The 26,653-nt window shown below is 50.5% G+C and overlaps 1 protein-coding gene and 1 non-coding gene across 7 annotated transcripts; both read right to left on the bottom strand.

The window, feature by feature from the left end:
• Positions 1–300: 300 nt before the first annotated feature.
• Positions 301–26,375, bottom strand: FPGS (folylpolyglutamate synthase). 6 transcript variants are annotated; one of them, XM_065928396.1, is made up of 15 exons: positions 13,303–18,412; positions 11,734–11,832; positions 11,589–11,642; positions 11,440–11,504; positions 6,733–6,847; positions 6,504–6,584; positions 6,312–6,373; positions 6,135–6,237; positions 5,744–5,821; positions 5,388–5,535; positions 5,184–5,273; positions 4,016–4,166; positions 3,531–3,606; positions 2,218–2,284; positions 301–1,387 (listed from the first exon to the last, which is right to left on the bottom strand). In XM_065928396.1, the coding sequence occupies exons 1-15, from the start codon at positions 13,429–13,431 to the stop codon at positions 981–983; spliced, it is 1,725 nt and encodes a 574-aa protein (XP_065784468.1). In that variant the 5' UTR covers positions 13,432–18,412; the 3' UTR covers positions 301–980. The 6 variants fall into 6 exon arrangements, with proteins under 6 accessions (XP_065784468.1, XP_065784469.1, XP_065784466.1 ...); XM_065928397.1 differs by lacking the exon at positions 13,303–18,412 and adding an exon at positions 25,963–26,079 and having other exon boundaries at positions 305–1,387; XM_065928394.1 differs by having other exon boundaries at positions 305–1,387; positions 11,734–11,862; positions 13,303–17,907.
• On the bottom strand, positions 20,764–20,870 carry LOC136165678 (U6 spliceosomal RNA). Its single transcript, XR_010662680.1, has one exon. It is a non-coding gene; the product is annotated as a U6 spliceosomal RNA (small nuclear RNA).
• Positions 26,376–26,653: the final 278 nt, after the last annotated feature.

Raw genomic sequence — 26,653 nt, forward strand, 5'->3', positions numbered from 1 at the left:
TCATTTCACAGACAGGCCGCCTGAGGCTCAGAGGGAAGGAGGGAGAGACCTGTCCAGTCCACACAACCTGGTCTCCTACGCAGGCCAGTTCTTGGACCAGCCATAGTCCTCATCCCCCTATTGTCTGCTGAGGGAGCTGGAGGTCAAGTCAGTCAAATGTTTGTGTGTTAGATGCTTGGTCATGTCTGACTCCAAGCAACCCCATGGACTGTAGCCTACCAGGCTCCTCTGTCCATTGGATTCTCCAGGCAAGAATACTGGAGTGGGTAACCATTTCTTTCTCCAGGGCACCTTCCCAACCTAGGGATCGAACCCAGGTCTCCTGCATTGCAGGCAGATTCTTTACCATCTGAGCCACCCGGGAAGCCCATCGAATGTTTAGCCAGTGCTTTTTTAATTTTTTTTTTTTGGCCATACCATGCAGCATGTGGGACCTTAGTTAACCAGGGATTGAACGAACCCACGTCCTCTGCATTGGAAGTATAGAGTCTTAAAACCACTGGACTATCAGGGAAGTCCCAGCCAATCTTTTTTTTTTTTTTTAAAGTTCAAAGCTTTAAATCATTTCAGCCACCCTCTGCGCCCTGGGGGCCCCAGGCAGGGACCCTCTCCTTTCCCAGAAGGCCACTGGGAGGAGGAAATCTGTCAACCAGCAGCCAACAGCCGACAGGGCCCCAGGCTTGGTCAGACAGCTTACACAGTAAGCTGGGCCTGAGACAGGAAGCAGGCAGCATGGGAGTAGAGAGGGACTAGACGGTCAGGTGTGGTCCAACAGCTGGAGAACCAGGAAGAAGAGGCTAGGAGCATCCAAGGCTCAGAGAGAGAGCTCGGCATCCTGCCTCCAGCTCTCTATTTCACTGCTTAGAGCCCAAGACCCTGGGTCACTCTAGACAGAATCAGGAAGGCACAAAAGGCAAACAGTTTAGGAGTTCATGGGAGATGCAGGGCAGACGCCCCTTCGCTCCACCCCACTGCCTGGGCTACTGGGACAGGGAGGGCTCCAGCAGCTTCAGGACACCGCCCACCAGGTGCAGGCTGCCCGTGACCAGCACGTGGATGGCGGCAGCCTCTTGGAGTACCACGGCCCCGCTGTCTGCCACAGGGTGGGCAAGGAGGCCCCGTGGGGGACGGGGCAGCTGAAAGACAGGGTCCCGGCCTTGGGTGATCCACTGCAAGGCGTGGGAGATGCAGCTGAAGATGAGGGAGCTGGCGCTGTGAGTGTGGGGTGGGTGAGGCGCCAGCAGAGATGCGGGCCCACCCTGCTCCCGGCTGGGGGTGCTCCAGGGGTCCGGGCTGGCCTGCTCCTCGTGCAGGCGACTCCAGTGCTGTTGGTGGGTGAGGCAGCGGAGCAGCACCTGGTCCAGTGTCACTGTGAAGTTCTGTTGGTCTGCGGGGCACAGGGATGGACACACATCAGTGAGGCAGCCCAGGGTCGGGGAGGGGAAGCATGCCGTGAGCCCATGCTCAATGCCAGGCTCTATCCAAGCACCGACCATCCTTAGCACTGAGGAAACGGAGGCTCAGAAAGTTCGGTGACTGCCATTTGTCACAGAGTTGTTGAGAAAACAGGCCCAGGCAGTTTAGCTTCAATGTCGGGGCTTCTGCCCATGGAGCACCTCTTTCTGCCCTAACTCATTGCCTTCATCTGTGAAATGCACAAGGTCCATCGCTAGGTGGGCATTAAGTATTTCTCCAAATGCAAATTCCCAGACTATCCCCATGCCAACTGATGTGGGGCCTGGAGATCTGTATATTTTAGATTTTTTTTTTAAATTTTTTATATAACCCATAGTAAAAAAGAATACATTTTATAGTAGCAGCCCAGGACTCACATGTGTACACTTATATGTCTAGAAGAGAATGTCATCAGACAGTACCTACCCTTAATTTTGTGCAAGACACACTGACACTCTCTATTCTATTTTATTTAAAATGCCGGTTGAGACCCGCTAAGCTGATTTCAAGAACCATCACTGGGTTGTATCCTGCATTTTGAAAACATTTTGAAAAATTGTTGTTTCCCCAGCAATTCCTTCTTAGTATTGCAGTCACACACAATATTCAAAACGTACCAAAGGGTATTGCTTTATACGATAAAACAAATCTAGTTCTTACCCAAGACCTCCAGTTTAAAAGCCCCCACTGTCACCAACACAGCAATCCACCTCAGGGCCCTCTGCCCCCTGCCCACCCCAGGGACTATGCCTGTCAACTCACCTGCATTGTCTGTTGATGCCATCTCTGCCAGGTTAGGGCAGAAAATGGCATAGTCAAACTGGCAGGGCTAGAAGGCCAAAGGGAGAAGCTCAGTGTCAGGGCCTGAGAGGAGGCCCCCCCACCCTGACTTCCACAGAGCACCCCCAGAGTCCACATCCACGTCCCCATCTCTAGAGATGCCCCCCCCCCCCCCCCCCCCCCCCGCCGCTGAACTGGAGCACTTCTGCATAAACCCACCCACAACACTTCCATGCCCCTGCCTCCCCATCTGCCTCAGCGTACCCCATATGGCCTGTGGCCTGGGCAGCACAGCCCAACACAGACAGGGAGACAGACTGGAGGGGGCATGCACATTGGCTTAAGGTGACCCATCTACTGAGCACAAAGGAGCGAGGTTGTGGATACGAAGGACAGATTTAGCATCCTGTCTATGAAATGGGAAACGATCCCTAGGAACCCTTTCAGCCTTGACAGCCAGGGCAGACTCAATTTCCCAGAGCACAGTGGGCCCCCTCCCTCTATGCTTAATAGTCCAGTGACCCCTTAAACCAAACTTTATTATTTTTTTAATCTTTTCAAGTTAGTGCTTTTTTCTTGGGATAAATCCCCAGAAGTGGAACTACCAGATCATATAACATACCAGTTTTGAACTTTTTTGAGAAAGCTTTCTATTATTTTCCTATTATCCATAGCTGCTGTGAAATGATATCCCACTAACAGTTCATAGGTGTTCCCTTTTGCCACATCCCCTCCAGTGCTTACTTTCTCTTGTCTTTTTGATGACTGCCATTCTAACAGGTGTGAGATAATAATATCTCCTTGTGGTTTTGATTTGCATTGTACTGATGATCTGGCATGTTGAGTACCCTCTCATATACTTATGGGCCATCTATGTTCTATGTGTCTTCTTGGATAAACCAAAGTTTAGAAGCAGGTAGGTATCATAGTAACATCCCTGTTTTATGGTGAGGCAAATTGAGGCTCAGGGAAATGCCAACTCTTATCCAGGGTCACATGCCAGTGGCTGAAGGGAACCTGGCAAGTGAATCCAGAGCCTGCACCTCACACCACTTACCTGGTCCCGCCTATAATCCTGGTCTTGAGTGTGACCACGGAGGAGAATGGGGGCAGTGACCTGTGACTTGACTTCCCTGCGCCCAGTGCTTTGATAATACAATTCAGGAGGGGAATGAGCAATCAGTGCCCTTCTCCAGCTGAGGAAACAAGTTCAGGGATGAAGGCACCGCTGCTGGGGGTCAAAGCCAGCACTCGAGCTAGCCTGCCTGCTGCCCATACCCCAGCCAGTCCCTCACCTGCAGCAGCTTCAGCAGGGCCGCGGAATCCCGGTCCCCAGTGGAGTTGAAGAGCAAGACGCGCACCTCGGACCCGCTGGGAGAGGGAGGGGTTAGAGGTGGGGGAGGTCAGAGCGGCGGGGCCTCCCACCCCTTCTCCGCGGGCCCTGCCCCATCCTTCCTCCAGAAACTTCCTCTCCTCCCCTACTGTCCCCGTCCGACCCTGTCCCCGAGTCCCACCCCATCCTTCCCCGAGGTCCGCCGCCCCCCACTGACCCAGCCTCAACCCCGCCCACGCTCCACCCCTCCTCAAGGTCCCACCCCTCTCCACCGACCAAGCCCCGCCCCATCCTTCCCCGAGGTCCCGCCCCCTCCCCGACCCAGCCTCAACCCCGCCCACGCTCCACCCCTCCTCAAGGTCCCACCCCTCTCCGCTGACCAAGCCCCGCCCCATCCTTCCCCGAGGTCCCGCCCCCGCCCCAGCCCCGCCTCTGCCCTCCGCTCACCTGTCCGGCCTCTGGCATAGGTGCAGCGCCTGGCGGAACCAGCGCACGCAGGCCTGCATGCTGCTGGTGGTGTGAGCGCCGTCCAGGTACCAGGTAAGGGGCCCGCGCCGCAGCAACTGCGTCCGACCTGGCCATTCCGTGTGCCGAAGCCCTGGGTTGGGGAGCAAGGCAGTCCTTCAGGCGCAGCCCCGAGGCAGCCCTCCCGTATCCTCCCACTGTGGTCCTCAACTGCCTGCCCGCTCGCAGAGCCCTCGTTGCTAGCCACTCTGATCGGCCCAGAAGCTTCTGGCTGGGCCCTAGTCGCTGGGATCAGTTCTTTGGCTGCCTTATCTGGTGGAATCTTCCAGGTGGCTCTGAGAGGGGGGCTGCTGTCATATGTTAGTCCTAAGATGCAGGCAGAGAACCCTGACTCAGAGAGATTTGGTCACAGAGCGAGTGAGTCCTGGACTTATGTGCTCAGTCGCTTCAGTCACGTCGGATGCTTTGTGACCCCAAGACTTGTAGCCCGCCAGGCTCCTCTGTCCATGGGATTTCCCAGGCAAAAATACTGGAGTGGGTTGCCGTTTCCTTCTCCAAGGGGATCTTTCCGACCCAGGAATTAAACCCGTGTGTGCCACGTCTCCTGCATTGCAGGCAAATTCTGCACTGCTGACCCCCAGGGAAGCCCTGAGTCCTGGGGCTGGGATGTAACCCACCTGGCTCCAGGACTGTTTCACGGCCCTGACACAGGGCCTGGCACACAGTGGGGACCCTGGAACCATCCGCTGAAGGGGTTTAACAGCCACGAGGACCTACAATGTGCTGAAAGTTTTGAGGGGAAGCAAGAAGTCTGAAGAGTATCACGGTCCTCAAGACTCTCATGGTCTCCTGATGATGACAAGCATGACAATGCTGGCAGCTGCCACAGGCTGGTTGGGCACTTTATCCCGTATCTGCCAGGCTCCGGACTCAGTCCCTTAGTGACGGCACCTCTCAGTGGATCCTATCATCATCTCACTTGGCAGATGGGGAAACGGGTTCAAAGAGACTTCATGGACTCAAAGTGCGGGAAACTTACTGCCTTCAGCAGAGTCCTTTCTCTTAAGGCACCATTGGTCCCACCTCTCTAATAGGAGACCAGAAGAAAACACCTGAAGGGGGCCTGGCTGGGCAGGAAGGTCCAACTCACCCTGCTGCATGTGGGGTGTGGGCTGGAACACAGGTGCCAGGGGCAGCTGCCCCGGGAGGCTGGACCTGGATGCCTTCAGCTCCCCGGCATCTGACAGGGGAGGGAAGGGAGAGGGAGGGCTTCAGTGGACTCGGTCCTCACCTCTAAGGGCCCTCAGAGGCGGGTCCACCTGTCCCCTGCCCATCCACTGACCTGCCCACTTACCCTGGTAACCTTTCTGCTGCAGCCAGCAGCGGGCCAGCTGCAAGGCCAGGGCAGCATTGGACCGCTGGTGCTCTCCCTCCAGGCCCAGGGTCAGCGGTGGCCCCCCTTCCTCCAGGGCTTGTAGTGGTGGGCACAGGTAGAGGGGACACTGCAGGGGAGACGGGCAGCAGCTGCTCAGGGGATGGCCCTCCCTGATGCCATCAGCCCTTCCATCAACCAGAACCCACCAAACCCTGTTCCTAGAACCGAGATGCACCCCAGCTGGACGAGCACAGATGAGCAAACCGAGGCCCCAGCGGATAAAGTGCCTCCCCAGTCAGTCCTCCTCTGCCCCCCGGCAGTTCCTTCAGACTCACTGAGATCTGCTGAGCCCTGTCCCTTAGCACTGCCAGCGGCTCGTCAGGCTGGGGCACGGTGAAGGCAGGGACGCCACTCTGTGGAGGACACGGTGAGTGAGACAGGGGCTACCCAGGGTGCTCCACCGCCAGTCTCTGGCCCCCACATCCCTGCTTCTGGGCAGCCCATTCAGCCTTCCCCCACTGGACCTTTGGGAACCCCTCGATGGGGAGACTGAGGCCAGAGATGGGGCTCAACTTATTCCAGTCCCACACAGAGCTCCCTTGAGAACCCAGACCCCACTGATTCCAAGACCTAATTTTGAGTCAAGATACAAATAAGCACCCCCCCCTTCCCTGAATCTTGAGGGCCAGAGTCAGGCCATCCATGTACCTCCCCTCCCCAGGTCACCTTAAAAATGCCCCCTTTCTGCCATGCGATCTTCTCCATCGTGTCCCCCAGAAGGCCAGTGTGGTCAATGCCGAGAGAGGTGATCCCACACACCACAGGCTTCCTGCGGGAAACGAAAGGGCCAGGATGCCCCTGGGCTCCTGGCCACCATCCCTCTCCCCAAGCCATCGTCCTCACCTGATGATGTTGGTGCAGTCGTAAGCCCCACCGATGCCTACTTCCACCACTGCCAGGTCCACCTGCAGAAGATCAGAGGGCATGGCAGGAGGCACAGGGGCTCCCAGACGCTGCACGGGAGCCCTTAGCCTGCCGAGATTCCCCTTCCCAAGGTCTGGAACACAGGGTTTTTGGGGAGGTGGCCACACACACCTTCTCTTGGAGGAAGACGTGGAAGGCCATGAGCGTGAGGAAGCGGAAGTAGCCGGGCATGGAGACACAGCTGCTGTCGTCCTATGGACAGGATTACGTCAGAGCTCGGGGCCACTGCAGCCTCTGTGCTGGGGGAGATGGTGTCCTGGGATGCGCAGCACCCTCTGGGTCTACCCACCCACTTGGGGTCCCCTACCCTGCCCACCCACCAGCCCTCTGGCACAGGCACCTTGGTCTCCTCCAGCCGGTGGTAGAGGCGCCAGAAGTGCTTGGTGAAGAGTTCGGAGCTTATGGGCTGCCCATTGATGCGGATCCGCTCACGCACCTGCACCAGGTGGGGAGAGCTGCCGAAAGACCCAGGGTCATGAGGAAACTCCCTTCCCAAGACCCCCAGGCTGCCCCCTACCCTCGCCCCATAGTCAGACCCGTCTTTTGGAAAAACAAATCAGGCTGTGTCACTATCCTGCTGAAAACCCTTCTCGCTCCTCATCTCGGCCTCCTAGGCCCCAGTAGCGCTGGTTCCCCTGGCCTCTGCGCCTCACCTCTCCTGCAGCCCTTCTTAGGTCCCTGTGCCCCAGCCCCTCTGGACTATTTTTTAGCTCCTCCAGCCCTGCTTTCTTCCCCCTGCCCACATACTTTCTATCTCCAGGCCTACTTGTGTACCTGCCCACTACACAGATCTCAAGTAAGACCACTCCTCCAGCAGAGAGAAAGGATCCTCCCACCAGGCTGGTCAGGCATGCTCTCTGGGCTCCTATAGCACACCCCCATCCGCCCCCCCCACCCCAGCCCATACCCATCAGCTACTCTGCCAACATCTGCCCCCATAATGTCTGTCTGTCTTCCTGCCCTTGAGGACAAGGCCTCATCAGCTGTGTTCAAGGTGCAGCCCCAGACTGGCCCATGATGCCACATGGGCCCAAGTTGAAGGCTGAGTTTTTAACCCCTCAAATTATTTTAGATGAGAGATTTGGGGCTTTTGTTTGAATCCTCAAAGATCCTCTCATATTATGAATCCTCTCCATTTCTCTATTTTGAACAAAGAACTGTGGAGGGAAAACACACTGATCTGAAAGGACCTCAGTCAGCTGGTTTCAGTTGTTTACAGAGGTCACTTGATAAAACTGGTAAAATAAAAGGAGGCACACATCTTGAATGCCCTGAGCTTAGGGACTGAAACCTGAGCGATTAACTGGCATGTTAATTCCACTGCTTTGCCAGCGATGGGCTTAAGAAAGGCACATATAGCTTCAGGGAAGAGGGACCCCTATCTATCCCTACCAGCTCACTGCAATCCTGTGGTGTGATTTTAGATGCTTGAATGCAGCCAAGACGGGGCGCTGCCGAGCGGGCAAAGCAGTGGATGAGGCTGGCACAGTGATAGGGTTCCCTTCTGCTGCCTACTAGGGAGACCTCGACAGGGGCATCATACCCTATGCTTACTGTCTAAGCCTTTCTAGGCAGGCTTTCTGCTCCTTATGGCAAAGATACCCAAACTGATAAATATTTCTATGTGATTTAAAAACTGTGTAAGGAATTTAAGTTAATAAAAAGATATCTGAGTGGGCTTTCTTAATGGTCCAGTGGTTAAGAATCTGCCTTGCAATGCAAGGGACACTGGTTCGATCCCTGGTCTGGGAAGATCCCACATGCTGCAGAGTAACCAAGCCCATGCAACATAACTACTGAGCCTGAGTGTGGAAACTACTGATGCCCGTGTGCCCTGAAGCCTGTACTCCACAAGGAAAGCAACTGCAATAAGACCCCACTCTACAACAAAGCGTAGCCCCTGCTTGCCGCAACTAGAGAAAGCCCGCACAGCAGTGATGAAGACCCACCACAGCCAATAAATAATAAATAAATCTTAAAAAAAAAAAAAAAAAAAGGAATCCCTCAGAAGAAATGGAGTAGCCATCATAGTCAACAAAAGAGTCCGAAATGCAGTGCTTGGATGCAATCTCAAAAATGACAGAATGAGCTCTGTTTGTTTCCAAGGCAAACCATTCAGTATCACAGTAATCCAAGTCTATGTCCCAACCAGTAACACTGAAGAAGCTGAAGTTGAACGGTTCTATGAAGACCTACAAGACCTTTCAGAACTAACACCCAAAAAAGATGTCCTTCATTATAGGGGACTGGAATGCAAAAGTAGGAAGTCAAGAAACACCTGGAGTAACAGGCAAATTTGGCCTTGGAGTACAGAATGAAGCAGGGCAAAGGCTAATAGAGTTTTGCCAAGAGAACGCACTGGTCATAGCAGACACCCTCTTCCAACAACACAAGAGAAGACTCCACACATGGACATCACCAGATGGCCAACACCGAAATCAGATCGATTATATTCTTTGCAGCCAAAGATGGAGAAGCTCTATACAGTCAGCAAAAACAAGACTGGGAGCTGACTGTGGCTCAGATCATGAACTTATTGCCAAATTCAGATTTAAACTGAAGAAAGTGGGGAAAACCACTAGACCATTCAGGTATGACCTAAATCAAATACCTTATGATTATACAGTGAAAGTGAGAAATAGATTTAAGGTATTAGATCTGATAGACAGAGTGCCTGATGAACTATGGGCGGAGGTTTGTGACATTGTACAGGAGACAGGGATCAAGACCATCCCCAAGAAAAAGAAATGCAAAAGGCAAAATGGCCGTCTGAGGAGGCCTTACAAATAGCTGTGAAAAGAAGAGAAGCTCAAGGCAAAGGAGAAAAGGAAAGATACACCCACTTGAATGTAGAGTTCCAAAGAATAGCAAGGAAAGATAAGAAAGCCTTCCTCAGTGATCAGTGCAAAGAAATAGATGAAAACAACAGACTGGGAATGACTAGAGATCTCTTCAAGAAAATTAGAGATACCAAGGGAATATTTCATGCAAAGATGGGCACAATAAGGACAGAAATGGTATGGACCTGACAGAAGCAGAAGATATTAAGAGGTGGCAAGAATACACAGAAGAACTGTACAAAAAAGATCTTCACAACCCAGATAATCACGATGGTGTGATCACTCACCTAGAGTCAAACATCCTGGAATATGAAGTCAAGTGGGCCTTACGAAGCATCACTATGAACAAAGCTAGTGGAGGTGATGGAATTCCAGTTGAGCTATTTCAAATCCTAAAAGATGATACTGTGAAAATGCTGCATTCAATATATCAGCAAATTTGGAAAACTCAGCAGTGGCCCACAGGACTGGAAAAGGTCAGTTTTCATTCCAGTCCCCAAGAAAGGAAACATCAAAGAATGCTCACACTACTGCACAATTGTACTCATTTCACATGCTAGTAAAGTAATGCTCAAAATTCTCCAAACCAGGCTTCAGCAATATATGAACCATGAACTTCCAGATGTTCAAGCTGGTTTTAGAAAAGGTAGGGGAACCAGAGATTAAATTGCCAACATCCGCTGGATCATCGAAAAAGTAAGAGAGTTCCAGAAAAACATCTATTTCTACTTTATTGACTATGCCAAAGCCTTTGACTGTGTGGCTCACAATAAACTGTGGAAAATTCTGAAAGAGGTGGGAATACCAGACCACCTGACCTGCCTCTTGAGAAACCTGTATGCAGGTCAGGAAGCAACAGTTAGAACTGGACATAGAACAACAGACTGGCTCCAAATAGGAAAAGGAGTACATCAAGGCCTGTCACCCAAGTATTGTCACCCTGCTTATATGCAGAGTACATCATGAGAAATGCTGGGTTGGAGGAAAAACAAGCTGGAATCAAGATTGCTGGAAGAAATATCAACAACCTCAGATATGCAGATGACACCACCCTTATGGCAGAAAGTGAAGAACTAAAGAACCTCTTGATGAAAGTGACAGAGAGTGAAAAAGTTGGCTTAAAGTTCAACATTCAGGAAACTAAGATCATGGCATTTGGTCCCATCACTTCATGGCAAACAGATAGGGAAACAGTGGCTGACTTTATTTTTCTGGGCTCCAAAATCACTGCAGATGGCGATTGCAGCCATGAAATTAAAAGACGCTTACTCCTTGGAAGGAAAGTTATGACCACCCTAGATAGCATATTAAAAATCAGAGACATTCCTTTGCCAACAAAGGTCCATCTAGTCAAGGCTATGGTTTTTCCAGCAGTCATGTATGGATGTGAAAGATGGACTATAAAGAAAGCTGAGCACCGAAGAATTGATGCTTTTGAACTGTGGTGTTGGAGAAGACTCTTGAGAGTCCCTTGGACTGCAAGGAGATCCAACCAGTCCATCCTAAAGGAAATCAGTCCTGAATATTCATTGGAAGGACTGATGTTGAAGCTGAAACTCCAATCCTTTGGTCACTGATGTGAAGAGCTGACTCATTGGAAAAGACCCTGATGCTGGGAAAGATTCAGGACAGGAGAAGGGGATGACAGAGGATGAGATGGTTAGATGGCATCACCGACTCAATGGACATGAGTTTGGGTAGGCTCTGGGAGTTGGTGATGGACAGGGAGGCCTGGCGTGCTGCAGTTCATGGGGTCACAAAGAGTCGGACACGACTGAGTGACTGAACTGAACTGAACTGAAAAAAAAGACATCTGAGGGACTCCCCTGGCAGTCCAGTGGTTAAGTCTCCGTGCTTCCACTGCAGGGACACGGATTTGATCCCTGGTTAGGGAACTAAGATCCCTCATACCACATGATGTGGCCAAAAAAGAACTAAAAAGATATCTGACTTTTCCAGCTGTGTATTTTGTTTATCCATTCAAGTTGCTGCTCCCCTCCTCAAGTTCTTTGCATTATAAAAATTAGAGATTGCCATAAACTTGGGCTAATACACTAAATGCTAACTGAATGTATGTTGAATGAATAAGCACTGGGCAGAGAGACATGCAGCTGAGTTCCTGTGGGGGACCCTGACCCTGAGGTGCAGGTTGGATCCAGAGACCCCCAGACAGCTAGGAGACACCACATCCCTCTGTACCTCAGTACCTAAAGAACCCCGTCTTCAGGCCGTAGCTTCGGAGGATACGTTCAGTGAAGGCACACGTGGAGCCCTGCAAAGAAAAGGTCTTGTCTGGGCAGGTCCCAAACCCCCACCCCAGCCCGAGGACGCCCTACCCCTGGGTCCTGTGATTCACCTTCCCCTTGGTCCCAGTGATGTGGATGATGTTCAGTTGGTCCAAGTCCTCCACCTAGGACAGACAGACAAGGTCCCTGCATCAGCCACAGGATGCACAGACAGAAGTGGGGGGTGGAGGTGGTTATAGGCCCTCCCCACCTTACCTGCAGCCCACTCCGTGCCAAGTACAGCTTCATGGCTTCCAGCTGTGTCTGGGGGTCACCCCGCTCACGCTTCACCATCTCCAAGTAGTTAGCATTGGTCTGCAGGGTGTTGAGTGTGCGCACAGCATCCTGGCAGTGAGCCCCAGGTAGCAAGTTAAGGTGCATTAGGGGCACATGGGGACAGGGGCACACAGCATGCCAGGGGTTAGGCATGCCAGCCCCTGGTGCCGCAGCCCAGAGGTTAGGCACCACTGAGAAAGAAGTGGCATCTTTCTAGCTCTGGCAGAAATGGGAGCCTGGGGCAGTTCAGCTTCACCTAGGGAGTGCCAGGCAAAACAGGTAAACTGACTAACAGGACTAGGCTTCACTCTCAGGTCTTTGCCCTAATTTCCTCCATGCATGTGTGGGTGTGTGCGTATATGCTCAGTCATGCTCAGTCATGTCCAGCTGTTTGCAACCCCATGGAGTGTAGCCCACCAGGTTCCTCTGTCCAAGGGATTTCCCAGGCAAGAATACTGGAGTGGGTTGTCATTTCCTTCTCCAGCGGATCTTCCTGAGCCAGGGATTGAACCCATGTCCCCTGCATCTCCTGCACTGGCAGGTAGATCCTTGACCACTGAGCCACTGGGAAAGCCCAATTCCTTCCATAGTTCACACTATATCACTATATCTGGCCCTCCTAAAGTAGAGCCAGAACCACAGAAGGCTAGGATCTTAAAACTGAAGGAATTAGAACTAGGAATTCCAGGAGGCTTCCATGCCTAACCCTGAGGATTGGGATTCCACATTCCAACCCAGAGAAGAGTGGCCTGAAGCAACCAGTTGAGAGAGAGGAGTCTCAGAGGGAGGAAGGGTGTGCCAGGATGGCCCAGACAAGAAGGCAGGTAGGTATAGCCTCAGGACAGTTCACACTGGGTGGTGGAAGTGGGAGTGATATTTATAATCCTTCAGGGCCTCAGTGGCTGGTTGCAGGCCCTACTCGTCAAACTGGTGCCGCTTGCCTGACCAGCATCCTGTGCTGGTCTCTGGCAATTGGCCTTTGGCACAGAACCAGGAGGAAGTTTTTGTTTTCCATGTTCTTTCACCACCACCCCTGCTCCTGAGTTCTGCCTGCTCCCCAATTCTAAGCACTTGGATCTCCTTCTTCCTGAATCCTGGAGACTCCAACCCACATCAAGACTCCTGGATCTCCCGTCTGAACTCCCAAGTCTGAACTCCCTAATGCCTCTCCTCTCCCCCACCCCCAACTGCTGCTTCGGAGTCCGGAGACACTGTGATAACTCCAGAATCTCAGCTGAGCCGTTGGTCCTACCACCAGGCACCCCTTTCGTCTCTTCCAACCGCGGTTCACTTCAACCTCAGAATTCCCAAATCCGGTAGAGCCGGGCCCAACTTCCTGGTGCCTGTCCCCACCTCCAGACTCCAGAAGGTCTCCGCCCGCCCCACCCCTCGACCCCAGCGAGTCCCAGGCTCCTGGCCACCCTCTCAGCTTGGCGCAGACCAGATGCTAAGTAACCTCAGGCTGGCTCACGAGTCATTACGCGACCTCCCGCCGGCGGGCAAAGATACCTGATACTCCATGCCTGGCTCCTGCAGTACAGGCCACGCGCTCAAGCCTCGCCGCGCTGCGACCCCGGTTGTTGCACCACGCGGAGAAACCGCTGCCAGGAAGAGAGCGTGGCAGCGTGCCCGAGACATAGTAGAGCGGCAGGCAGCTGCACGCTAGGCCCGGACCGAAAAAAACTGAGCTCCTGGGCCCGCCCCCGACACGCCTCCTCTCTTCGCCAATCAGCGCTGCCCGTCGAGCCCACTGCGACCAATAAGAGTCTGCGCGACGCCATCGTTGTGAGGGGCCGGCCCCAGCGAAGGCCGGAGATTTCGTTCCTGTTTATGAGGGGCACGGTCCCGCGGGAGTCCTCTGCCTTAGGAAAATACGCACTCTTTTCGTCGTCTTCTCCAGGATCTGGCCGCACTCCCCTCACCCACCCCAAATAGCCAGTCCCAGTCAGCAGCCGTGCTCCAGGCCAGAACCAGCTGAGAGCCGGGACCAGTTCAGTTCAGTTCAGTTCAGTCGCTCAGTCTTGCGACCCCATGGACTGCAGCATGCCAGGTCCCCCTGGTCCACCACCAACTCCCGGAGTTTACTGAAACTCATGTCCATTAAGTCAGTGATGCCATCCAACCATCTCAGCCTCTGTCATCCCCTTCTCCTGCCCTCAATCTTTCCCAGCATCAGGGTCTTTTCCAATGAGTCAGCTCTTCACATCAGGTGGCCAAAGGATTGGAGTTTCAGCTTCAACATCAGTCCTTCTAATGAATATTCAGGACTGATTTCCTTTAGGATGGACTGGTTGGATCTCCTTGCAGTCCAAGGGACTCTCAAGAGTCTTCTCCAACACCACAGTTCAAAAGCATCAATTCTTCGGTGCTCAGCTTTCTTTATAGACCAACTCTCACATTCATATGACTATTGGAAAAACCATAGCTTTGACTAGACAGACCTTTGTTGGCAAAGGAATGTCTCTGCTTTTTAATATGCTGTCTAGGTTGGTCATAACTTTCCTTCCAAGGAGTAAGCGTCTTTTAATTTCATGGCTACAGTCACCATTTGTAGTGATTTTGGAGCCCAGAATAATAAAGTCTGCCACTGTTTCCTGTACAATGTCACAAACCTCCGTCCAGTTCATCAGGCACTCTGCCTATTAGATCTAGTTCCTTAAATCTATTTCTCACTTCCACTGTATAATCATAAGGTATTTGATTTAGGTCATACCTGAATGGTCTAGTGAATTTCCCCGCTTTCTTCAATTTAAGTCTGAATTTGGCAATAAGGAGTTCATGATCTGAGCCACAGTCAGCTCCCAGTCTTGATTTTGCTGACTGTATAGAACTTCTCCATCTTTGGCTGCAAAGAATATAATCGATCTGATTTCGGTGTTGGCCATCTGGTGATGTCCATGTGTAGAGTCTTCTCTTGTGTTGTTGGAAGAGGGTGTTTGCTATGACCAGTGTGTTCTCTTGGCAAACTCTATTAGTCTTTGCCCTGCTTCATTCTGTACTCCAAGGCCAAATTTGCCTGTTACTCCAGGTGTTTCTTGACTTCCTACTTTTGCATTCCAGTCCCCTATAGTGAAAAGGGCATCTTTTTCGGGTGTTAGTTCTAATGGGGTCACAAAGAGTCAGATACGACTGAGCGACTGAACTGAACTGAACTGAACTGAACTGTTTCCACTGTTTCCCCATCTATTTGCCATGAAGTGATGGGACCAGATGCCATGATTTTGGTTTTCTGAGTGTTGAGCTTTAAACCAAACTTTCCGCTCTCCTCTTTCACTTTCATCAAGGCTCTTTAGTTATTCTTTACTTTCTGCCATAAGGGTGGTGTCATCTGCATAACCAATCTGACCAACCTGATCACATGAACCACAGCCCTGTCTAACTCAAAAAAACTATGAGCCATGCCGTGTAGGGCCACCCAAGATGGACGGGTCATGGTGGAGAGTTCTGACAAAATGTAGTCCACTGGAGAAGGATATGGCAAACCAATTCAGTATTCTTGCCTTGAGAACCCCATGAACAGTATGAAAAGGTGAAAAGATAGAACACTGAAAGATGAACTCCCCAGGTCTGTAGGTGCCTAATTTGCCACTTGAGATCAGTAGAGAAATAACTCCAGAAAGAATGAAGAGATGAAGCCAAAGAAAAAACAACTCCCAATTGTGGATGTGCTTGGTGATATGCAAAGGCCAATGGTGTAAAAAGCAACATTGTATAGGAACCTGGAATGTTCAGTTCAGTTCAATCATTCAGTCATGTCCGACTCTTTGCGAACCCATGAACTGTAGCACACCAGGCCTCCCTGTCCGTCACCAACTCCCGTAATCCACCCAAACCCATGTCCTTTGAGCTGGTGATGCCATCCAACCATCTCATCCTCTGTCATCCCCTTCTTCTCCTGCACCCACTTCCTCCCATCATTAGGGTCTTCTCAAATGAGTCAGCTTATCACATCAGGTGGCCAAAGTATTGGAGTTTCAGCTTCAACATCAGTCCTAGACAACATATGTTGTCTAGGTTGGTCATAACTTTCCTTCCAAAGAATAAGAGTCTTTTAATTTCATGGCTGCAATCACCATCTGCAGTGATTTTGGAGCCCAGAAGAATAAAGTCAGCCACTGTTTCCACTGTTCCCCCATCTATTTGCCATGAAGTGATGGGACCGGATGCCATGATCTTAATTTTCTGAATGTTGAGCTTTAAGCCAACTTTTTCACTCTCCTCTTTCACTTTCATCAAGAGGCTCTTTGGTTATTGTTTGCTGTCTGCCATAAGGGTGGTGTCATCTGCATATCTGAGATTATTGATATTGATATCACAGCAATCTTGATTCCAACTTGTGCTTCCTCCAGCCCAGCGTTTCTCATGATGGACTCTGCATATAAGTTAAGTAAGCAGGGTGACAGTATACAGCCTTGACATACTCCTTTCCCAATTTGGAACCAGTCTGTTGTTCCATGTCCAGTTCTAACTGGTGCTTGGAATGTTAGGTTCATGAATCAAGGCAAATTGGAAGTGGTCAAACAGGAGATGGCATGAGTGAACATCGACATTTTAGGAATCAGCGAGCCAGGATACAATGATAGAACTGGTGGACACCTCAGGGAGATCACTGAATCATAGCTCCCAAAACATCCCGACCCAACACAGAGACTACAAACTGCAGGAATGCGGCCTCTGCCCTCATGAATCTGACAGCTCGACTGTGGCGTAACAGACCAAAAACCAGGCACCTACAGCTGCTGGGTCCCCTAACCATTCCTGGGCAGCCTGGGAAGTCTTCCTGGAAAAGGCAACATCCTGACCTCATGAGCTGTGGAGACTGAGCGCAGTTAGTGAGCCCCAGGGTGACAGGATGCCAGATCCAGCAGGATCTTGTGGCCTTAGAAGAAATTGAACTGCATTTAGATTTGGATTACAATAAAATGGTTCTAAGAAAGGATGACAAGATCAAATTTGCAACTCGGAAGATGTGCTGTTTAGAGAGAGCTGCCATCAGAGAGGACAGTAATCTGTCCTACCTGTGGGTGGAGGATCCAGGCTTGTCCTGGAGTTTTCAGAACTTTTTCTGTCTATGACTTAATTTTTTTAATTAACACTTTTGCTCTTTATTTAAAAATATTTTTGTTTTACTTTTCTTAATCTTTTTTTACTTTATTTCTTGGCCCCCCATTAGATCCATGACCACAGGTTGAACCTGGGCCCTGTTCATTGGTATATGACCTTCCTGTATATGACCTTCTTGGTCCCAACTGCTAGCATAGAAAAAAAGTAGTATGGAGATTTCCTTTCTACAGTTGAGACCTGGAAAGGTGTATGTGTTTGGGTGGGGGTGGGGAGTTGCTGCAAGAAGCTTCTGGAGAAGTTTTCTCGGACAAAAGGCAGTCCCTTAACAATTTTGGGCTTCCCTGGTGGTTCAGAGGTTAAAGCGTCTGCCTGCAATGCAGAAGACCTGGCTTCGCTCCCTGGGTCGGGAAGATCCCCTGGAGAAGGAACTGGCAACCCACTCCAGTATTCTTGCCTGGAGAATCCCATGAACGGAGAAACCTGGTGGGCTACCGTCCACTGGGTTGCAAAGAGTCAGACAGGACTGAGCAACTTCACTTTCACTTTCACTTTTTTAACAACTGATGGGATTTCAGTACCAGCAGTCTCTCCCTCTTTCCTGCAGACACTGGGTCTAAATATTTACCAGAGATTGTTTGATTTTGAAGTAAACATATGTGTTGGGAAGATTCTGTCATTGGTTAGACTTCTACTGTTCATATCACTGCTGGGTGCCCCCACCCCTGCCCCATGGGAGATGGATAGGTCGTTGTCTTGCTTAGTTTTCTTCTTTTTAAAAAATAATTGAAACTTTCTTTATATATTATAATTTAATAACTGCATAAAATTTATCATAAAATGGCATTAAATGTTTTTTTTTCTTTTGCTTAACCCTCTCTCTCCCCCCACCTTTGGTAATTCTTATTGACAGCCAAGGAGATCAAACCAGTCAATCCTAAAATAAATCAATCCTGAATATCCATGGGAAGGACTGATGCTGAACCTAAAGCTCCAACAATTTGGTCACTTGATGTGAAGAGCCGAGTCATTGGAAAAAACCTGATGCTGGGAAAGACAGAAGGCAAGAAGAGCAGGGGGCAGCAGAGAATGAGGTAGTTAGATAGCATCACTGACTCAGTGGACCTGAATTTGAACAAACTCCGGAAGATGATGGAGGACAGAGGAGCCTGGCATGCTACAGTCCATGGGATCACAAGGAGTCAAACATGACTTAGCGACTGAACAACAAAAACAGGAAGCCTTGGCAAAGTTACCCAGTGACATTTCCTCCATGGTCTATAAGGACCACTTTTTTTTGGCGGATCCCAGCAGTCAAAGCACCATGTCCTAACCACTGGACCATCAGGGAATTCCTTCCAAGGACAATTTTTATAGTCAATGACACCTGGAAATTTAAGAGGGGAAGGAATGCGATAGATTTATCTTCTTTGTCATATTCAAACTGTTCCTTACTTTTTATTTTGTTTTTAAATTCTCACTTTTTTTTTTTTGGATGGATAATACATCATATCATTTAAATAGTGAGAGATATGAAAAGATACACTGGGAAAAGCTTCCCTCCCACCCCAGGTCCTAGCAACCCAATTCCCCCACCCAAAAGCAAAGTTATGCTTCTTGTGATTTTTCTAGAGACATTTTATGCAATTACAAGGAAATACAAATATATATTGATTTCCTGTTTATACTCAAGTATTCTTGCCTGGAGAATTCCATGGGCAGAGAAGCCTACTGGGCTACAGTCCATGGGGTCACCAAGTGTCAGACATGACTTGAGCAATTAACACACACACTTCTTTACACTCAAAGATAGCAGCAGACTATACACACGAGTCTGCATTGAACTTTCTCCATATAACTTTATATTCTAGACCTTATTCTGGACCATGTTGCCACATAAGAGAGGCCCTATTGGCTAATTTGCCTTTTCAAAGCTGCATAGTACTCTTTGGTGTGGAAGTACTGTCGTGTATTTGGCCATCACAAGCAATGCTATGGTGGGTAACATTATTCCTTCCATGTGTGAGCACATCTGATGGATAAATTCCAGGAAGTGCAATGGCTGGATCAAAGGTGATGTGCATTTGACACTTTCATATAGATTGCCACGTTGTCCTCCATAGGGACAAGGCCAGTTTCTACCCCTGTGGCCCTGAGGGGCATGAGCCAGCTATTTCCTCACCAACACACACCGTTAGCCAACTCTGATCTTGCCAATCCCATAGGGGGAAACATGTATTCTCAGGGTAGCTATCTTTTGCATTTATTTTATTATGAAGGAGGGTGAGCATTTTTTATCTTTAAAAATCATGGGCTTCCCTAGTGGCTCAGTGGTAGAGAATCTGCCTGCCAATTCAGGAGACATGGGTTCGATACCTGATCCAGGAAGATCTCACATGCTGCAAAGCAACTAAGCCCATGGACCACTAAGCCTGTGCTCTAGAGCCTGGGAGTCACAACTACTGAAGTGCCCAAGCCTAGAGCCTGTGCTCCGCAGCAAAATAAGTCACCGCAATGAGAAGCCTGTGTACCGCAACTGGAGAGTAGGCCCTGCTCTGCACAGCCAGAGAAAAGCCTGCTTAGCAGCGAAGACCCAGCATAGCCAAAATAAAAATAATTAATTTTTTTAAAAAGGTCATTTGTATTTCTTTAGCATTCCCTTCATCTCCTTTGCATTATGGCTTTTAAAAAAATTTTTTTATTTGGCTACACAGGTCTTAGGTGAAGCTGCACCAGGTCGTAGCTGAAGCTTCAGTACTTTGGCCACCTGATGCAAAGAGCTGACTCATTGGAAAAGACCCTAATGCTGGGAAAGATTGAGGGCAGGAGGGGAAGGGCATGACAGAGGATGAGATGGTTGGCTGGCATCACCGACTCAATGGACGCGAATCTGAGCAAACTCCAGGAGACAGTGAAGGACAGGGAGGCCTGGCGTGCTGTAGTCCATGGGGTCACAAAGAGTCTGACGCAACTGAGCAACTGAAAACCAACAAGGTCTTAGTTGTGGCATGCGGGATCTAGTTCCCTGACCAGGGATCAAACCAGGGCCCCTTGCCCTGGGAGCATGGAGTCTTAACCGCTGGACCGCCAGGGAAATTGCTTTTTATTTGAAAAGCCACAGATATTTGTACAAGAAAGTAGAGAATGTATAAAGGAGAAAATCAAAAGCACTTTCATAGTACACCTGGAGAACCACTGTTGGCCTTTTGGCGATACGGTGAAGGGGTTCTCATTCTCCATAAAAAACAATAGAAACAAATCCATTGTGTGGAGAGCAAAGAAAACAAGGACTCAAGGAAACTGGCAAGCAGGCCAGTGTCCACCCATGGGAGGCAGGTCTGCAGGCATGCACGGAGGGTAATGAGGGGCCAGGGGGTCCTGCTTCAACCCCCCACTCTCCCAAAGGGAAAGGGTGGATCCATCCATCCATTCATGCATTCATTTGGTGAGAAATTGTCTCTGCCAGACCTGGGCTCCATGCTGGGGACACTGGCTTGTGGGGACAGATGACAAGGCTCTGCTTTTGGAGCGCCCTGCCCAGGGAGCAAGAGAAGAGTGAAGAATGAAACTTGCAAAGAATAAAGATTTGAGATCTCTGTTTAAAGCCTGTAGGAACGGGAGGCTGGGGACCAGAGAGGGAGAGAGACAGCTTGGGGCCACACAGCAGGTCAGCAAAGGCAGCATTCTGGGCTTTCTCCACTCAGATCTGCCTGAGTTACTGCTCTCTCTCCTGCCTCATCGTGACAGCTGGCAGACTTCGGGACTTGGTCTTGGCCAAGCTCATGTTCACAACTTTTACCTCTGCCTGAAACACCTTTCCCCTAAACTTTTCCTCTTTGCTCTTTTGGGTGGGTTCCTTTAGCATTTATCCCTGGGATTGGCATTGCAATCTCTTTTTATTTATTTATTTTTTTAATGGAACACTTCACAAATTTGCCTGTCATCCTTGTGCAGGGGCCATGCTAATCTTCTCTGTATCGTTCCAATTTTAGTATATGTGCTGCCGAAGCGAGCATTGCAATCTCTTTTTAATCCTCACAAGAATGATATGAATGAAAGATTATCCCCATTTGACAGGTGGCAAAATGAAGGCTCACAGAGGGTAAGCAACTCATTCAGAGTGAGACAGTGTGTGGCGGAGCTAAGACACAAAGCCAGATTTGCTGGCTCTAAAACCTGCCCCAACTCGCCACCACTGGTCTGGTTAATCTCTGCTGTTGATGCGCCGTGTGACCTTGGGCAATTTGCTTCCTATTTCTGATTCTGTCTTGACTTGCAGTCTTCTCCTTAATAGGACAAGGCTGAAATGAGTTCTGTCCCATCTCATAATTTCTAGGGGAGGGTGGGTCTTGATGACGCCAAGAGTCTCCAAAGGCTTTCCAGAGAGCCAGGACTAGAAGGGTTCCGCTGCCCGTTCCCCACCCCCACCCAGGGTTCTGTGAAGACCAGAGGAGGTTCAAGCTCTTTGGCAGGTTTATGCAGAAGATTAGCATTCAGAAGGGAGGGTACATTTCCGAATGCCACATCCAGATTCAGACCCTCTGATACATAAGGACTCCCCCCACCTTTGGATGTCAGCTTATATCCAGGGACCTACATGAAAACTCTTTTCTGTCGCTGGGTGAGAAGAAACTTGTCTTAAACAGAATTCCATATCCTCAATGGGGATAGCCTCTTCTTATCCTCACCCCAACTTTGGCTACAGAGGTGTGAATGGATTTAGTGTGTGAGGAGGGCAGTGGACCTTAAAAATGGGCCTCCCTCTGACCCTGCAGTTCCACTGCTTCTAAGGTTGACCCCGAGGAAACCAACAACTGGAACTGTGTTCAGGGCCCCACGTGCTGTTTATCACTCTCCATATCGGGTGGCAGGTGACACAGTTGATGACCTGATGACGTCCTTCTTCCTGAAACCCTTTGTTCTCGGCTTCCCGGACACCTCCCCTCCCCGTCCTCCTCCTTCCTGGCTGGGTGAGCCCTACTGGCCCTTCGTTCTCCCCTCCGACCTCTTCCTGTTGGTGGCCAGAGGCTCATGCCTCTCTCCCCGAGGTGCTCCCTGCTGTCCCGGGTCTGTGACCATGTTTGACTTTCAAATGTCCCTCTTCGCTGGCTACCGACATGAGCGCCTGGTGACCTCTCAGCGTCTGAAGGCATCTCAGCTGCTCCCCAGGGCTTTTCAGTTTGGAGAACAGCTCCACCCAGGGGGCTCAAGTCTAAAGCTAGGCTTCCCTGGTGACTTAGGGGTAAAGAATCTGTCTGCCAATTCTGGAGGCACCGTTTGATCCCTAACCCAGGACGATCCCACGTGCCGTGTAGCAACTACTGAACCCGTGCCCTAGAGCCTGGGAGCCGCAACTACTGAGCCCACGTGTTACAACTACTGACGCCCCCACGCCCTGGAGCCCGTGCTCTGCAACAGGAGAATCTGCCACAAGAGAGGCCCAGGCACCGCAACTAGTGAGTAGCCCCTGTTTTCACTGCAACTGGAGAAATGCAACGAAGACCCAGCACAACCATAAATAAATACAATTATAAAAATAAATAAATAAATAAATAAAGCTAGGACTCACTGCCATCCCTCCAGGCCCAGGCCACTACTGCTGGTCTAACCTATTGCCTCCTTACTGTTGTTCCTCTTGACCCCTACAACCACAATTGTTTCCCTTTTTTTTTTTTTTTTTGTCTTTTTTTGGCCATGTCACGTGACATGGAGGATCTTAGTTCCGCAACCAAGGATCAAACCCACACCCCCTGCACTGGAAGTGTGGAATCTTAACCACTGGACCACCAAGGAAATCTCTGTTCTTCATCATTTTTGATAAAACCAGATCTCCTCTCTCCTGATTCAAATCTCCCCATGGATTCTCACCGCACTTAGGATGAAGTCCAAATGTTGGATCTTATCATTGCCCCCAGCCCTGCTGGTCTCCTCTGATTCTCAAACACACCATGCTCACGCCCACCTTTGTGAAAGTCCACACCTACTGAGCACTTAGCATGAACGGTATTCATTTAATCCTCACAGCAGCTTAAGGAGTACTGTGATGAAGATGGGAAACTGAGGCAGAGGGGCTGCTCAGCCAGCCCAAGGTCATACAGAGTGAGCGCAGGACAGAGCCTCAGGGCCTTTGCACTGGGATTCCCTCGGTCCGGAATGTTCTTCTCCCTAAAGTTCACGTGACGAACTCATGATCATTTCAGATCTCTGATCAAATGTCCCCTTGCCACATTCTTGGCATCTACCCTTTTGTACCTTTTAGATTGTAAACCATGTGACTGTATCAGCATTTCAAAATAAATGTTTTCTAACAGAACATTGTAAATTTTGATATAAGAAAAGGTTTGTTAATAAGGGAACAAACCTTTTGATGACTCAGTATGGACACTGGGATCCTATTGTTCAAATAATTACAATTTAGAAAGCAGCCTGGGCATTTTTCTCCAAAAAGGTAACTATGATCAGCTCTGAGAGGTAAGGCTAGAAGTGACTTCTTTTATAAGTATATATATATATATATATTTTTTTTTCCTTTTAAAAAAATTTTATTTACAGGTGACTGTTACCTTCATTTTGCTTGTATGTATTTTATAGTTTTTCCCCTGGTAACATGCCTAAGTGGGAAAAAGAATGAATGATTCCTTCCATGTTAGGTGACCAGCACCTCAGAGCTCTACTGTGTCTTTGTTTTTTGAGATTTTTTGATGTGGCCATTTTTAAAGTCTTTATTGAATTTGTTACAATATTGCTTCTGTTTTATATTTTGGGTCTTTTTGGCTGAGAGGCACCTGGGATCTTAGTTCCCCTACCGGGGATCAAACCCTCACCTCTGCATTGGAAGGCAAAGTCTTAACCACTGGACTGCCAAGGAAATCCCTCAGAGCCCTTCGTGATCAACATTCCTGGTCAGCAGCTGGGGACACTGAAGCCCAGCAGGGGCCAGAACTGACCTGGAAGCAGGTGTGGCTCCCAGATGCTCCTGGGAGTTTCTGGGGTCCCCACTCATAGCCAAGAAGGCCTTTTGAAGGGCCCCAGGTGTGTGGTGTGGAGCCTTGAGGTGAGACATGCCACTGAAAGGCTGGCTTCAGTTCTGCCACCTCCCGGAAGGGCCTGAGGGCTCTCTGAACTGGCCGATCCTTTCTTTGCTCAAATCTGAGAGCAGATTGCCAATTTTCAGAGGGGAAAAAAAAAGTGTGGAACATGTTTTCTCAGTTTGTTATCACACTCTGCAACTGATGGTCCTTGGCACCTTCTCCCTGGAGATAAGATTTACAGAGCCTCCTCCTTGCCTGGGGCTGTACTGAGCCCATTTTACAGGTGAGGAAACGGGACAAGAGGCAAGGAACCACCTGGGAATGTCACCAACCAACAAGTTGGTTCAAGGATTCAGCTCAGTTCCAGCTCCTTTTGATTCCAAATTTAGCCCCTTTAATCAAGCTAGGGAAACTCTGGCTAATTTTTTTTGTTTTTTTGGTAACATGGATTTTCTTAAATAACAATACAAGTTCTTCCTAGACATCAGCACTGTGCAAGGACTATACACACATCTGTCTTGTTTGATCCTCACACCCACCCTGTGAGGGAAGGTCTGACCTGGGACCCATTTCTCAGGGAAGACAACAAAGGCCTAACAGGGGAAGTGGTGTAGTCATTCACAGGGGTCTGTAATACCAGGCCTCCCAGTGGACATGAGTTTGAGCAAACTCTGGGAGATAGTGAAGGACAGGGAAGCCTGGCATCCTGCAGTTCGTGGGGTTGACAAAAAGTCAGGCACGACTTAGTGACTGAACAACAGCCACAGTGCGCCCCAGGCATCCCTGGACCCCGCCCAAGCTGCTCTGTGCCCCTGGGGGTGCCTGGTCATCTGGTCAACTAACTGGGCTCTGGCCTTGAGCTGGCTCTCAGTTCAGAGGGAGATGAGAAGCCCTGGAAAATGCCAATACTCCCCAGCCCAGGAGGCCGCCCCTGGTGAGGGGACCACACTGTGTATCAGGTCACCTCACCTCTCTGGGGTCCTGGCCTCTAGAGCCAGGGGGCCTGGCTGACCTTGAAGAAGCCATAACTCCAAACCCCTGGCTTCTGGGGCTGCTCCTCTGTTGCTGGGCGGAAGGTCCTCTCTGTCGGGGGCCGCGGGGGAAGCGGCCAGCCTGGCGTGCAGCCCCAGGGGACGCTGGCTGAGCCACAACAGCCGTGCGATCCTCACAGGGCCCCGCACAGCCATCCCGAGAGGGAGGGAGGCGGTCTTGTGGTGCCCATTCTACAGAGGAGGAAACAGGCTCAAAGAGGCTAAGCAGCTTGTCTAGTGTCTACAGACCCTCATAGTCCAGCCTGGGGTTCCCATTCCCAGCTCTAGCTGGTCCCCTCCAAGCATGATTCTGTCGCTTCTGAGCTGGTGGTCTCCTTGCCCCCTGAAGCCCTGTTTCCTCATTTGTAAAGTAGGGGTCGCAGTCCTGCCAGCCTCAGAGGTCTGGAGGTGAGTGGGAAGGGGGGTGCTGGGCCCAGAGCACAGAGCAAGGGCTCCACACATGAATGAGGTTAGAAACCTTCCACAGGCCAAGTCCTTACATGCTCCTACCCGCACCTTCCAGATCTTTAAAATGCAGACAATAATGGCCTCAGATCATCAAGCACAGACAACAGCGGGCACAGGGCCCAGCAGGTAGAAAGCGCTTTGATCAGTAGTGCCACTGTCATTATCATTATTAAAATAGAGCTGGCCGCTCTTCCTCATAGATTGGTCAGACAAAACCCAGTCTGTAAATGGGGCCTGGCACACAGGAAGATCCTCAAGGCCGCCTCGGCCACCTCCCACGCCTGCTGTCCAGTCCTCCTTCAGAGCTTCCTATCTCCACACCGGGTGGAGGCTTCTGCGGAGCCTCCAGTTGGTGAAAAGGGAGCTGTGAGGCCCATGGGGTTGGGGGGCCCTGGACCACCCCAGGCCTTCAGAACAAGGTGTAGGATGACAAGGCTTTTCCCTTGGATCTCCATTTCAAAGTATGAGGTTATGATCATCACTAATGGCTTGGATCCCTGAGGTCTATCTACTCTCATTATACAAAAGATAGCCTTAGAGAAGAAGGCTGCCTGTCCAAGGTCACCGTGTTCTCCTACCTGGAAGGAGGCAGTTTTAGCAGAGAGAGGACACCCCGTTAGGCCTGGCTCCTCCATGGCTGCTTCCCACCAGAGCTTCTCAGCCACTGGCCAGCAAGTAGCCAGGGACCTGGCACCTCTCATCCCTGGGCTTCCCGCTCCCTGACCGGATGGGGCACGGAGTGACTCACAGGTGTGGGTACCTCTGCCAAGCCTGCCCTGGGCTGGGCCACAGAGGGGAGGGGGAGCTGGAGGGATTCCCAAGACCTGGCCTTCTCCTACCCTGGCCTTGGGGGAGCGTGCCTGGGGCGGGTGGGCAGGGGGCTGGGAGAAGGTCTCACCTGATAGGCTTCTGCTTTCATCCTGGGATCAGCCCAGGGATCTCTCGGCCTCCCTGCTGGAATTCCGAGCGCAGGACTAAGTCAGAATCTTCTGTGAGTTAAAAAACAACCCGGTGGAGGCTAAAGGTGAGCAGGCAGAAGGGAGGGGGCATGCAGAGACTTCCGGGCCTTGAGGCTGGGCTTCGTGCCCAATGGGGCTGGTTTTATCTGCCTTCTCTTATCACAGCCCACCTCCCCTTACCGTTAAGGCCGTTTGCCCTGGCCCGGCCCGGCTGGGATCCCTGGCAAGGAGGGAGAGGCCACGGGGCTGCCCTTGACCTCAGGTGTCCAGGCCTGCTGGGGGGAGGGCTGAGTCGCCAAATCATTTGATC

Source organism: Muntiacus reevesi, chromosome 3 (assembly GCF_963930625.1).
Source record: "Muntiacus reevesi chromosome 3, mMunRee1.1, whole genome shotgun sequence".
NCBI lineage: Eukaryota > Metazoa > Chordata > Mammalia > Artiodactyla > Cervidae > Muntiacus > Muntiacus reevesi.